Source organism: Camelus ferus, chromosome X (assembly GCF_009834535.1).
Source record: "Camelus ferus isolate YT-003-E chromosome X, BCGSAC_Cfer_1.0, whole genome shotgun sequence".
Lineage (NCBI taxonomy): Eukaryota > Metazoa > Chordata > Mammalia > Artiodactyla > Camelidae > Camelus > Camelus ferus.
The window spans coordinates 33,598,960-33,612,607 of record NC_045732.1 but is presented as its reverse complement, the minus strand read 5'-3'; the positions used below and the strand labels follow the sequence as shown (position 1 = coordinate 33,612,607).

Genomic DNA, 13,648 nt, shown 5'->3' with positions numbered 1-13,648 from the left:
TGGCGATTGTCCCTTTAAGGTATGATTCATGTTTTCGGTTTTCCTATAGACTGAGATCTCTATGACGCATGTAATTTCCATCATATTCCAAGGGCCCCAGACACCTCTTGAGTTACCTTGGCTATGCGAGCTCCTCTGCTGTCACTTTGAATTGAAACTGGTAACCCAAAATGAGGGATTATTTCTTTTAGTAAGGACTTTGTTCCCTTGGAAGCTCTCTGTCTGGCATGAAAAAGCTTCTACCCATCCTGTGAAGGTGTCCACAAATACCAGCAGGTATTTCTAATTTCCCGTGGCTCTTGGCATAACAGTAAAATCTATTTGCCAATCACCTGCTGGTTCTGTCCCTTTGGTTTCTACCCCTTTTATTTTTTTTAATTAAAAAAAATTTAACTGTAGTATAGTCAGTTTACAATGTTGTGTCAGTTTTTGGTGTACAGCATAATGTTTCAGTCATACATGGGCATACATATATTCCTTTTCATATTCTTTTTCATTATAGGTTGCTACAAAATAATGAATATAGTTCCTTGTGCTCTACAGTGGAAACTTGTTGTTTATCTATTTTATATATAGTAGTTAGTATCTACAAATCTTGAATTCCCAATTTACCCCTTCCCACCTCCTTCCCCCTTGGTAACCATGTTTGTTTTCTATACCTGTGAGTCTATTTCTGTTTTGTAAATAAGTTCATTTGTGTCTTTTTTTTAATATTCCACATATAAGTGATATCATATGGTATTTTTCTTTCTGGCTTACTTCACTTAGAATTACAGTCTCCAGGTCCATCCATGTTGCTGCAAATGGCATGCTTCTATTCTTTTTATGGCTGAGTAGTATTCCATTGTATAAATATACCACCACTTCTTTATCCAGTCATCTATCAATGGATGTTTAGGTTGTTTCCATGTCTTGACTATTGTAAATAATGCTTCTATGAACATTGGGGTGCATGTATCTTCTCAAATTAGAGTTCCCTCTGGATATATGCCCAGGAGTGGGATTGATGGATCATATGGTAAGTCTATTTTCAGTTTTTTAAGGAATCTCCATACCATTTTCCATAATGGCTGCACCAAACTGCATTCCCACCTACAGTGTAGGAGGGTTCTCTTTTCTCCGCATCCTCTCCAGCATTTATCATTTGTGGACTTTTTAATGATGTCCATTCTGAATGGTTTGAGGTGATACCTCATTGCAGTTTTGATTTGCATTTCTCTGATAATTAGCAATACTGAGCATTTTTTCATGTGCCTATTAGCCATTTGTATGTCTTCATTGGAGAATTGCTTGTTTAGGTTTTCTGCCCATTTTTGGATTGAGTTGTTTGTTTTTTGTTATTAAGTTGTATGAGCTGTTTGTATATTCTGGAAATTAAGCGCTTGTCAGTTGCATCATTTGCAAGTATTTTCTCCCATTCCGTAGGTTGTCTTTTTCTTTTGTTTATGGTTTCCTTTGCTGTGCAAAAGCTTGTAAGTTTAATTAGATCTCATTGGTTTATTTTTGTTTTTATTTCTATTGCCCTATGTGTACCCCTTTTATTACTGGAGGTGGCTTGGTTTTAGGATTGTTTCTGGTGCAGATCAGGCAATTTTGTATTACCTGTTAGATAGTCCTTTGCATTTGTGGATCGACAATAAACTGTTGTAGCTAATGATAGTTTGCATGCCCCCCATAATGGGTTTCTTGATATAAAAGCGTAATAATTCTTTCCATTAAATGCTTGGGTATAAGCCCTAGTCCCTGTTCATTATAAATCCAGCCTTCTTTGATACTGATCACCATCTAAGTCTCGAGAGTGAACATGACATCCCCATTTGTCTGCTCTCTAGATCCATTTCCAAATACTGAGGCTTAAACAGGGATAGGTCTATATTTGGAATGAGTGCTAGGGCTTTAGGACCTGGGGTTTTTGTTCTGGCTGCCTATTTTGTGGCCTGATCAGCCAAATTATTTCCTTTAGGTATTTAACTATCAGTCTTTTGGTGGCCTGGGCAATGAACAATGGATAATTGTTCTGTCATTATAGTCTTAATAAGGCTGATTTCTACTGTGTATTTCTTTCCTTCCTGATGCTAGTAGACCTCTCTTTCCATATGGCCCCACAGGCATGCATGACAGAGAAGGCATACTAGAATCAATATAAATATACCACCACTTCTTTATCCAGTCATCTATCGATGAACATTTACCTTTTTCTTAGCTACAAGGTTCAGGGCTCTTGTGAAGGCTATGAGCTTCACCTTCTGGGCAGATGTACGTGGAGGAGGGCTTCTGTTTCTAGGACTTCTTGATGAGTTACTATTGCACACCCCACTTTTTGGAGTCCCTGGTCCATGAAGCTGCTCCAGTTCATACACATCTCTCTATCTGGGTTGTCTAAAGGCTGCTCAGTCAGGTCGGGTCTGCTCGACCTGACTTCTTTAATTATTTCTATGGTATAGAACCCCTTATGGCATTTATCAGTCCAACTTGCTGACTCATTGTCATTTCCTTTACGAGCCTCATATAGGTTTTACCATGAGTCCAAAGTTAGGAATCCTAATATGACAAAACTCTGCCATTTCTAAGAATTCTCACAATTGCCTTCTGGTGGTGGGTACAGCTACCCTAGCTAATGCTTCCCTTTGGTTCGGCAGTTAAGTTTTTCCTTTTGATAACTCAAATCCTAGATATTTTATAGTTGCTTGAAAAATTTGTGCCTTTCCCTTAGAGACTTAATATTCCTGGTCTGTCAGAAAGCTTAAAGTAAGGATTGTATTGTATTAGTATTTTAGCTTTCTTAGTTTTACTAGCAATTAGTATATCATACTATGGTGAGTCTCCCTCATTTAAGTGGGGATCTCTTAAGTCCTTGGCTAAGGCTTCCCTGAAGATGGTGGGGCTATTCTTAAATTCTTGTGGAAGTACTATCCAACAATACTGGTGTTTTATATTAGTCTCTGGATCCTGCCATTCAAAGGCAAATAGCTCCTGGTATTCAGGACTTAGGGGTATGCAGTAAAAGGCATCTTTTAAGTCCAGAACTATAAACCAGCCAAAATCTCCAGATAACATTGTAAGCAATGTGTAAGGATTTGGCACCACCAGATGTATATCCTCTACAATTTATTTAATGGCTCTCAAATTCTGTACAAAAGGATAATTGGTCCCAGGTTTTTGTTATATGGGGATTGCCAAGGTCAGATCAATTGGCATTTCAGAAAGGTGGATATCGGTGGCTTTATACTTTCCTTCACGTGCTTCTTTAAAGAGTATTGCTTTAAACTAGGAGCCTGGGCCCCTGGATGGAGCTTTACTACCGTTGGGTTAGCTGTCCTGGCTCTTGCTGGACTCCCATCAGCCCAAGCATCCGCTCTTATGTTTTGTAGAACTTCTGCAGGGACTTCTGATTGAGGTTTGTCTCCCAGTTGTATTGCAGCTTCATCTGGGAGTACTTTAGTGTTTACTTCTGGTAAGAAAGTCACTGGGCATTTAATTCTGTTAGATCTCACCCCAACAAGGGAATAGGGCATTCAGGCATGTATAGAAAGCTGTGCTTTAAATGTGTCTTTTTTTTTCCAATTAGATAGATCAGAAGTAAAAAAGGGGGAGTGCCCATACACAGATGCCCTGGGTTAACCTTGGTCATCTAGACCTGTGAGAACTTGTTTCAGTAGATATTGCCCTGCCTGAGGCAGAGGACACCCTGGGCTGAATTGAATACCCTAGTGGGTGCCAGGAGGGGACACCAATCCCTTTTGACTCTCTAGTAAGGAAGGGTACAAGGCTGGGGCTGGACCTGTGGCCCTAGGAGGAGTGGTGGTGGAAGCTTTGACATTGCTCACAGGGATTCCCCCCTTCATACGATGAGGGAACAGAAGGCAGCACCGAAGGAGAAACAAGATGTAGTAAGTAAAGATCATTAGGCTCTGACTCAGGCAAGACAGGTTTTTTTCTGAAGATCTTCCCTCTGAATCATAATTTTATATCTCTTCTGAAAATCCCTATTCTGCAAAATAACTTGGAAAAACTAGTCAAGGTCAAATATTGAGGCCACTACTTGTACCTGCCTCCCCTGGATCTGAGGAAAGTTGATAACCGCAGTGCAAGGCAGAGCTGATGGTAGGACAGCCCAGTTCTCCATCTGGGAATCTATCCTCTGAAGAAAGGCAAGCCCTTAGTGAAGTTGGAGCTCTGTGGTTGGCTGATGACTGTCTCCATTGGAGTGTTCAAAATAGTTTACTTTGGGGCCAAGAAAACCATGGAAGCGCCTAGAACAACTGCCTTTAGCAAATGCCTGCCGCCTATTCCCAGCCTTCATGGATTGGGCTCCACGTTAACCAGCAGTATTATCAGAAACTCGAGGTCTGTGTGATGCAGAAATATTGGCTGCACCTGGGAAACCCTTGCGTTCAAAGGAGATGAAAGGAGATACCAGGGTTTGCCAATCTGTGGCTCAGAGCACACTTTGTTCCTTTGTAGGAAGCACCTGGGTGCACTAGAAGCTTGCCACTCAACTGCTCTCCAGCTTCGGGCTAGTTTTGAGTTAGCCTCTCTGAGGATGGACGTTTGAAGAGAGAGAGGGAAGGAGAGAGGGGGAGAGAGAGAACTGAGGGAGAAGGGGAGACAAGGGGGGGGAGGCAGAGAGAGAGGGGGAGGAGGGAGATGAGACAGAGGGGGAGGGAAGGGGAGAGGGAGAGACGGAGACAGGAGGGGAGAAGGGGGAGAGGGGGAGACAGGGAGAGAAAAGGGGAGAAGGGGGAGGGGGAGGGAGAGGGAAGAGGAGAGGGAGAGATGGAGACAGGGAGAGGGAAGGGGAGAGAGATACAGAGACAGGGAGAGGGGGAGACAGATGGAGAGGGAAGGAGAGAAAGGAGAGGGAAGGGGAGAGGGGGAGACAGAGATAGAGGGAGAGGGAAGGGGAGAGGGGGGAGACAGGGAGAGGGAAGGAGACAAGGGAGAAGGGAGAGGAGGAGGGGGGAGACGGAGACAGAGGGAGATGGAAGGGGGAGAGGGAGAGACAGAGACAGGGAGGGGGAAGGGGAGAGGGAGAGACGGAGACAGGGAGAGGGAAGGGGAGAGGGAGAGACGGAGACAGGGAGAGGGAAGGGGAGAGGGAGAGACGGAGACAGGGAGAGGGAAGGGGGAGAGGGAGATGGAAGGGGAGAGGGAGAGACGGAGACAGGGAGAGGGAAGGGGGAGAGGGAGATGGAAGGGGAGAGGGAGAGACGGAGACAGGGAGAGGGAAGGGGAGAGGGAGAGACGGAGACAGGGAGAGGGAAGAGGGGGAGAGACAGACAGTTGGGGGAGAGAGGGAGGGAGAGAGAGAGAAACCTCTAAGCAAAGGCATAGTCTGTATCCTAGGTTTCAATCTCGGGAGCTGAGAACAGTCTACGGATTGCAAATCTAGAAAGTTGCCTTCTCTCACTCCCCTCAGTCTCAAGAGGTCTAGGAGAGGAAGCAAGAACCTTAGGAGTTAGGAACCAATCCCCTTTCCTAGTTTTGTTTCTGGAACAAATGCAGCAGTGGCCATCCACAACTTGGCTGTAAGAATTCCCTGGAGAAGCCATTGAGGCGAATGGACCTGAGTATTAAAGATGACCAGCTTGGATTTGAGGGTTTACTTATGTTACTGAAGAATTTCAGAGACGAGACATGGAGGTTAAGAAAGTAAAGTGAGGATTTACTAAGTAATAGGACGCTCTCAACGGAAGACCCGGCTGAATCAGGTGAGTGCTATGCTGAGTTTCTTTTGCAAGCTGGTTATATGGGGTGCAAACATGAATTGGCAGAATATTCACTGGGGAGGGAAGGGTTTGGGGTTGTATTCCCTGATTTTCATCCCAACTCCACCTTCCTGAAGGCAGGAGGGGTTTTTGTCCTTATTTAGTCTGGATCAGAAGTGTTATGGCATCGGTGCACGATGGGTACTTCTAATCTGCAAGGCTAATTTGATTGAAATGAGGGCATAATGAGCAAAACGTTTTATTCGGACACTGGAAATTCCTGCCTTGTCCCACCTTTCTTTGTCTACTTCCAGGACACTTGTCACTCCAAAATGTATGGTTTCTTATCTCTCTGGAGGTTCTTGCTTACCTCTGTCTGCCCTAGGACTCCTGTTGTTTGTAAGATGTGTGGTTTCCTCTCATTTGGCCCGTGCCTGCCTTTCCCTGCTCATATCTAGCTATCTGCTTGCTCTAACACTTAATGAACACTGAAAAGCTTTACGTTAGAGGTGATTGTCATGAACTGTAGCTTGAAAGTCACATGTGCTACCCAGTTGCCAAGGAATCTGTCCCAGCAGTTTCAAGAGTGTAGCCCATTTGGTCAAGCTTCTAATAGTTTTTCCCAATGTGCTGAGGGCAGGCTTGCCTATCGCAGAGGGATCTCATTTGCCACCTTGAAAAACTTACCTGATGAAAAGAAGGGTGGAAGAGGTGTGAGTGCATCAGTTTGTAGAAAGCAAAGTGGGGAAGTTCTGATAAAACGGGTTAAAGTGTGTGTGTGTGTGTGTATATACCTGGCGATATGTCTGTGTGCAACATCAGATGAAATAAGGGATTTCCAAGATCTTTGGGATATTTGACAATTCAATAATTGCTGCTGAAGATACAGTGAGTTTTCATTATGTTTTGTTCAGTATTAACATGAAGGTATGCCTGAGTTTGAACTCAGGCATCAGCATTATTTTCCAGTGCCCCAGGTGATTCCAAGGTGCAATCATGTTTGACAATTAGGATGCTAAGGAATGTTTTTCAAAATTCAGTGTGCATATTAATCACCTGGGATCTTGTTAAAATGTAGATTCTGATTCAGTATGTCTGGGGTCAGGCTTAAGACTATTGAGTGTCTAACAAGCTCTCAGGTGAGGCCGATGCTGCTAATTCGCACCAGCAAGGAAGTTAGGAAAATTCTCGTGCTGGTTTTAGTTGCCTGGGATGCGTAGGTCCTGCCCCAGAGACTGATGCAATTGGTCTGAGAGGTGTCTGGGCAGCTAGTTTCTAAAGCTCTGCAGGTGATTCTAATGTACAGCAAAGCTTGCCAACCTCTATGGGAAAGTGTGTGATGATTTATCAAGTTCAATTATTTTATCCATAGCCCTAAGGTGGTCTTCTCTTCCCATTCCCCGTGCCCTGACTTATCCCTCTGCTTTTCAAGTCCAAACATCCAGAGGATGGTGGGATCAGGATTAGCACTCATCCTTTCATTCTTCCCCACCTCTGAGGAGTAGAATGTGGTCCAGGATGGAAAGGGCAGGCTCAGGCAACCAGGGTTTGGGAAGAATAAGCAAAAAGCTTTGTCCAGGGCGATTTAAAGGAAAAGCTAGTTGAAACAGAATGGGGCAGAGGGATTGCCAGGGAACACGGTCACAAGAAAACTTGCCTTTAGTCTTGGCCCTGAGTTTGCAGCAGTGAAAACATCAATCTGCTCTCTCGAACCTGACAGCATCTGTCAGGTGTCAGGACCTGACAACCAAACAGCTACAAAGGATTTTTCCTTTTCAATTAGGAGAGTGACAAGGTTGATTGAAGCAAGAGAGATTCCCCAGTAGCAAAGTAAAGATAAAAAAATCTTTCTCCAAAGTATAAACACCACAGAGGAACTTAGAAGTGAGTGAATGATGAAGATGCTGATGATAAATACCTTATGGCTTACACATAAGGCATTTATTATGCACCAGCCACTGTTCTAAGCATTTAAAAAAATGAACTTGTCTCATCTTCTAAGCAACCAAATGGTATTAACAATTTTATTATCCTTACTTTACATGTGAGGAATCAGGCACAGAGAAGTTAAGTAATGTGCCCAAGTTCAGCCAGTTTAGTTAGTGGCTAAATGGGGACTTGAACCCAGGTAATCTGTGGTGAAGAATCTGCTACACCTAAGTGCTTGTCTGAAACAGGAGAGTCAATTTATCCTCGGTCCATTTATAGTCAGACACAAACAGCTGCTCCCCGTGTGTGCTTCTGTAACTGAGCGGGACCTTGTGGGGCCTTTGTGGGACAGATACCCTCGTGTCCTCCACCTCCCTCTTGTCCATAGAAAAGCTTAGCCTCCCAGGCCTTCTCCAAGTTCCAAAGAATAAACTTAATCAGAGAAGTGAGAAAATGCAGAAAGAAAGGAAAACAGTAAGGCAAGACAAAATAATGATAGGTTAGCCATTAAACAAAGGACCTTTAGTTCTTCCTCAAGGGCTATGGATAATATTCTGAGCCATGTCCTTTGAACTGTTTTGCGGATACTGAAACCCTAGCCAGGTGGAAGAAGTTAACTGCATGCTGCCTGCCCACAAGCACGGAGACCCTAGACCAGGTGGAACCAAAAGGTTGATGGGGTTGGCTTCCAATTACCTCACCAGCAACCAATCAGAAGAATGTTTACAAGTTGATCACGCTTCCCACAATCCCCCTCCCTCACCCTGTCTTTCAAAACCTTTCACTGAAAGCCATCAGAAAGTTCAGGCCTTTTGAGCACTAGCTGCCTTCACTCTTTGCTTGGCGCCTACAATAAACACTGCATTTTCCCTGTGTCAGTAGATTGGTTTTACTGTGCACAGGCAGGCAGACCCAAGTTTGGTTCTGTAATACTTCCTCATATCTAGAGGAGAACAGTTTATTGACATATATATGATCTGAGACATTATTAGAGAAAGGAGAGGTCCTCAAAGCCGACAGAAAAAGAAACAGTGAAAAGATCCACATTTGACTAAGAAGAGCAAAGGGGTAAGTGCGTTTCCTGGAAACTTAAAGGGACTTAATCCTCACTTTTAAGAAAATATTCGCTTACAGTCATGGTAAAATGGGAAAGTTAATTACTGTGTGGCTGAGCTTGTTCATATTTTAGTAAATGTTCAAAGCAATATAAAAACTTTAAAGAAACTCAAACTAACCATGTGTTCTTGATAAAGCATGCAGAATCTGTAAATTTTAACTTTTATCTTTGTTAACACACCTGGCACAGAAGAAACATGTTTGGAGTATTTTTCTTAGGCAACAACACCTTAGGGTTTATGTGAGTACAGAGTTCATCTGGTCAAATAGAGCTGACTGAGAAGCTAAATTTGTAAACGGGAACAGAAAAAAATAAAAGCCCAAATTTATCATTTCCTTAAAGAATTTTTTTTTAAACTGGGAAATCTTTCTACATAGCCATGAAACTAAGAGAAAAATCTTCTCCACATCCTGAAAGGAGAAACCAAGAGGCCACACTTAGGTCAGAACAGGCTGATGTGGGGCCACTGGGTATGGACACAGCTGGTCACAGTGTGGAATGAGGTAATGGTCCAGGTAGGGCCAGCAGCCCTCTAAGTGTTGTTTTTTTTTTTTTTTAAACACTTTTTATTGATTTATAATCATTTTACAATGTTGTGTCAAATTCCAGTGTAGAGCACAATTTTTCAGTTATACATGAACATATATTCATTGTCACATTTTTTTCTCTGTGAGCTACCATAAGATTTTGTGTATATTTCCCTGTGCTATACAGTATAATCTTGTTTATCTATTCTACATTTTGAAATCCCGTCTATCCCTTTCCACCCTCCGCCCCCTTGGCAACCACAAGTTTGTATTGTATGTCTATGAGTCTGTTTCTGTTTTGTATTTATGCTTTGTTTGTTTGATTTTTTGTTTTAGATTCCACATATGAGCGATCTCATATGGTATTTTTCTTTCTTTCTGGCTTACTTCACTTAAAATGACATTCTCCAGGAGCATCCATATTGCTGCAAATGGTGTTATGTTGTCGGTTTTTATGTCTGAGTAGTAGTCCATTGTATAAATATAACACATCTTCTTTATCCAGTCACCTGTTGATGGACATTTCCTCTAAGTGTTTTAACGCCTCATCCCATGCTCCACTGTGATCTGCCCTGGCTGTGCCATACTCTCTCCCTACTCTCTTTCCAGTGGCCTCATCCAGTCCCATGACCTCAACATCATCTATATAGGCTAATGTCACCCATATATATGTTTCTAAACCTGAGCTCCAGATTCATTTTTCTGACTACCTGCAGAACAGTTCCACTTGGATGTCTAATAGGCATCTCAGATTTTACATGACATGCCTTCCCCACCCTTCCATTTCAGTTGTGCCCTGACAGAAGTCCCCAAATTAATAAATAGCACTGCCATCAACCCAGGTTAGATTAATTTAGATTATTTTCTTTATATCTCATTCCTCACCTCTGGTCCACAAAGACATCTTGTTGATCCAAATCCATCTGCAATTTGTCTACATCTCTATTTCTTCGGCCTCTACTCCAGTTCAACCACCATTGTCTCTTACCTGGACCGGCTACAGTGTCTCCTAACTGGTCTCCTGGCTTTAACTCTCCCCCCCACCCCCACCCCCATTCTTCAAAGCAGCCAGAATCACTGACTCAACAGTCAGAGGGATTTATTCTACTTTAAATTCAGTATCACAAATTGACCTTCATCTAAGATCTTATATTTCTCAGCTCTTCTATTGAGATACATTTTGAGGGGTACCGTGTTGCTTTATTGTAAGATGATATAGTTGAAGTAAAAAAAAAAAAATCACGTGGATGTTTCATAAGGGCAACATGCATGCCTAGCATTGGTGACCACAGGAAGTCACACCTGTGTCTATCGGGAAGCCAGCCCTACACTCAATTACATTATCACTGTCACCCATGGTGAGTTTGTCAAAGAGGTACTCTGCCATGCCGGCTTCCAAGGCCCCCAGCTGCTACCCAGAATTAATGGTCCACATTTCAAATACAGTGAAGACCCCTTTATTTTAACCCCTGCCCAATCCCAGGTTAGGGTTTTCCACACACAAATTAATCAGAGACCTTTATTTATATAGGCATCAATAACTTTACTGGAAGAAATGGCAAAACTGGAAACAACAAAACATAAATAAAATTTTTAAGTGAACTTTTTTTTTGCAAGGGCACTATTGCGCTATGCATGCCAGGCAGGGTGACCTCGGGAAGTCACCCCGTGACCACGGGGAAGTGCAGTCCAGGCTCAGTTCTTCTTGTCACTGTCGCCCAGGGTGAGCTTGTCGAAGAGGTACTCCGCCATGCCGACTTCCGGGGTCCCCATCTTGTGCAGGGTGGTGATGTGGTCCCCCAGCTCTTTGATGAACTCGACCTGCTTGTTCAGGCAGTGGCTCTGCAGGAAGTGGCACAGGTGGGCGTCGCTCTTCTCGCTGGCCAGCTGGTGCAGGTCGAGCAGGCTTTGGTTGACGCTCTTCTCTAGGCGCAAGGCACACTGCATGGCCTGGAGGCCGCTCTCCCAGGCGTCGCGGTCTGGCTTCCTGATGTCGTGGAAGCAGAGGCGGCCCCCGCGCTGGTTCTGCAGGCGCATCAGGCTCTCGGCCCACTCCCCCAGCTGCCGCGAGCGCCGCAGGAAGAAGCGGGCGAAGTGCTTCAAGGCCACGTCGTCGCGGTCGAAGTAGAAGGCCATGGCCAGGCACACGTAGGAGGCGTGGAGCTCCAGGGTGATCTGACAGTTGACAGCGGCCTCGCATTCCGGGTGGTAGTTCTGGCGTACCTGTGAGGGCCCCGCGGGCATCATGGCTGGCGGCAGGGGCACCAAGGCCAGGATGAAGGGGGCGCCGAAGCGGGAGCTGCGAAGTGGGCAGCGGCGGGGGTGAAGACGGCGGCGGCCGCTTCGGAGCGTCCCCAGGGTGGCCGATGAGGGCGGCTGAAGGCCGCGGGCTTCAGGCCGGCAGGCAGGTGGCTGGGTGTGAGCTCTGGGATGGGCCGGAAATGATGGCCGCTAAGAGGGGCCGAGGGGGCGGGGCCAGAGGGTCCGTTACCCGGAAGAGGTCGGGGGTGGGGTGGGGTTAAAGGGGCCAGGCAGAAGCACAGTTACATCACAGCCTGAGTGAGGAAGGACGACTTTGACCTGAGCATCAGGCATTAAGTTTTTTATTTTGCTATATTTTCTGAGGACTTTAGTTCACAAGTAGCTCCCTTTTTAGCACCCTGTTCTCATTTTGTAAACCCACTGTCTTCCTTAAAATTCCGAGAATGTGAATATGGATTTTTTGGTAAAGTTCTTTTCTGTTTCCTGTATTTTATTTATATATTTATATATATATACACACATACATATATATATGTATGTGTGTGTGTGTGTGTATATATATAATCCTCCAGAAATAATTCTGTTTGTTCATTATGATCTTCTTTCACTTTACTAAATATCTGGCCAACATTTGTTCATTCATATTTGAGAATAAAGGACTCATTTGATTGGCCTAGGTACTTAGAATGGATCTGATCTACAGTTGTGATGTCCATTTCACTAATAGCCTTCTCCTCCAAATGGGAGGGCAGAGTGTGCCCATTAGGGAATGGTCTTCTCTCTTTAGGACACACGATTTGAAGCTTGCAGGTAAGACATGGACCATAGTAAAGACCAAAATCTTGGCATTTTCTGACATTGGAAGACTTCTGTATACCTCTTCTAGGTAGATTGTGTCCTGTTCTGTTTCTCTTCTGCTGAGCAGGTCTGCAGTTATCTCAGACGTGCTCTAATATGGGTTCCCTTGCTGAGCCTTTGAATGACATAGAGAGATTATCCTCCTATCACCTGCACCACCAATATGCACTGGATCTTGGTAAGATCAAAAAATAAAATTTTACTATGTTAAGTCAGAAGGACTCAAAATATTTGTTACAGCAGTTAGCCTACTCTTGTCATCAGGTTTGGCTGGTCATTGCTCAAGAATCCAATACTGAGAGACAAGTATTGGGTAAAAGGAAAGATAGCTTTATTGGGGAAGTTCTGGAAGAAGGTGGAGTCATGTCACAAGGAACCAACTCCCCGTTGCCGATTAAGGGCAAGAGCTTTTAAAGGTGTGTGGGGGTAGGTACAGCACAGCACAATTAGCTCCTATGACCATAAAACTGGTTATGCTGTTGTCTGATCAGCATCATCTTGATTGTTTTAAGTAAGTGAATCTTCAACTCCGAGGTTGATTTGCTCCATTTCCGTGAGGCCAGTTCTTGGAATTGTGCATGATGAGCAGCTTATGTCATGGCTGTAGTCTGGGGTTAGCTTTTTCTCTCTTGTCACTGTTTTAGTATCTGCACAACAACTCAGGAAAGTGCATCAGACACTGTTACCGCTGTCCTTGAGGGAGGAACTAAAGATTCTGTGGCTGCTGCATGGCTGATTCCCTGTTCAAACTGTCATCAGCCCTCCAGGCCTGACTGCCCTCCTTATCACCACATGTTCACATCCTTTCAATTATCAAGTCTTGAGTCAGCCTTTTGTGACTCAGGGGAAGCCTGGGAGACCAGTTTCTCTGCAAACAAGAGACAGAGGACACAGAGGGGCTTTTGTACCTGGGAGGACCCTGCAGGGTTCTCCTTGGTTTCACCCTGACTAATTACCCAGTCAAATCAAGTTCTGGATGACTCTGGATGATACCCATGGGTGTAAGCCACTGTAAGCTTACAGCATTTCCTCTTGGTGGAAATGCAGATCCCAAAGTTAAAAAGTCTAGACAGAGCTGAATCATCATGCTCTATTTCTTGTGCTAAAGTCATCAATAATATATTTCCGTCCTGCTCCCGTTTTCCCTCATGGAGAGTGGAATGAGAAATCGCTCAAGAACACATGAAGCACAAGAAATAAGGTTCACTGTTTCCCTCAATGCCAGGGAACAAACTCCACCTGGTCCT

At 44.2% G+C, this 13,648-nt stretch overlaps 1 protein-coding gene across 1 annotated transcript; it reads right to left on the bottom strand.

Annotated features, from left to right (window-relative positions):
* Window positions 1–10,844: 10,844 nt before the first annotated feature.
* Window positions 10,845–11,733, bottom strand: LOC102517442 (ferritin heavy chain). Its single transcript, XM_032476144.1, has one exon. The coding sequence runs from the start codon at window positions 11,526–11,528 to the stop codon at window positions 10,977–10,979; it is 552 nt and encodes a 183-aa protein (XP_032332035.1). The 5' UTR covers window positions 11,529–11,733; the 3' UTR covers window positions 10,845–10,976.
* Window positions 11,734–13,648: the final 1,915 nt, after the last annotated feature.

What these genes read in the sequence shown, in the direction of transcription:
- LOC102517442 (XM_032476144.1), bottom strand. Translation starts at nt 11,528, where the DNA reads ATGATGCCCGCGGGGCCCTCACAGGTACGCCAGAACTACCACCCGGAA.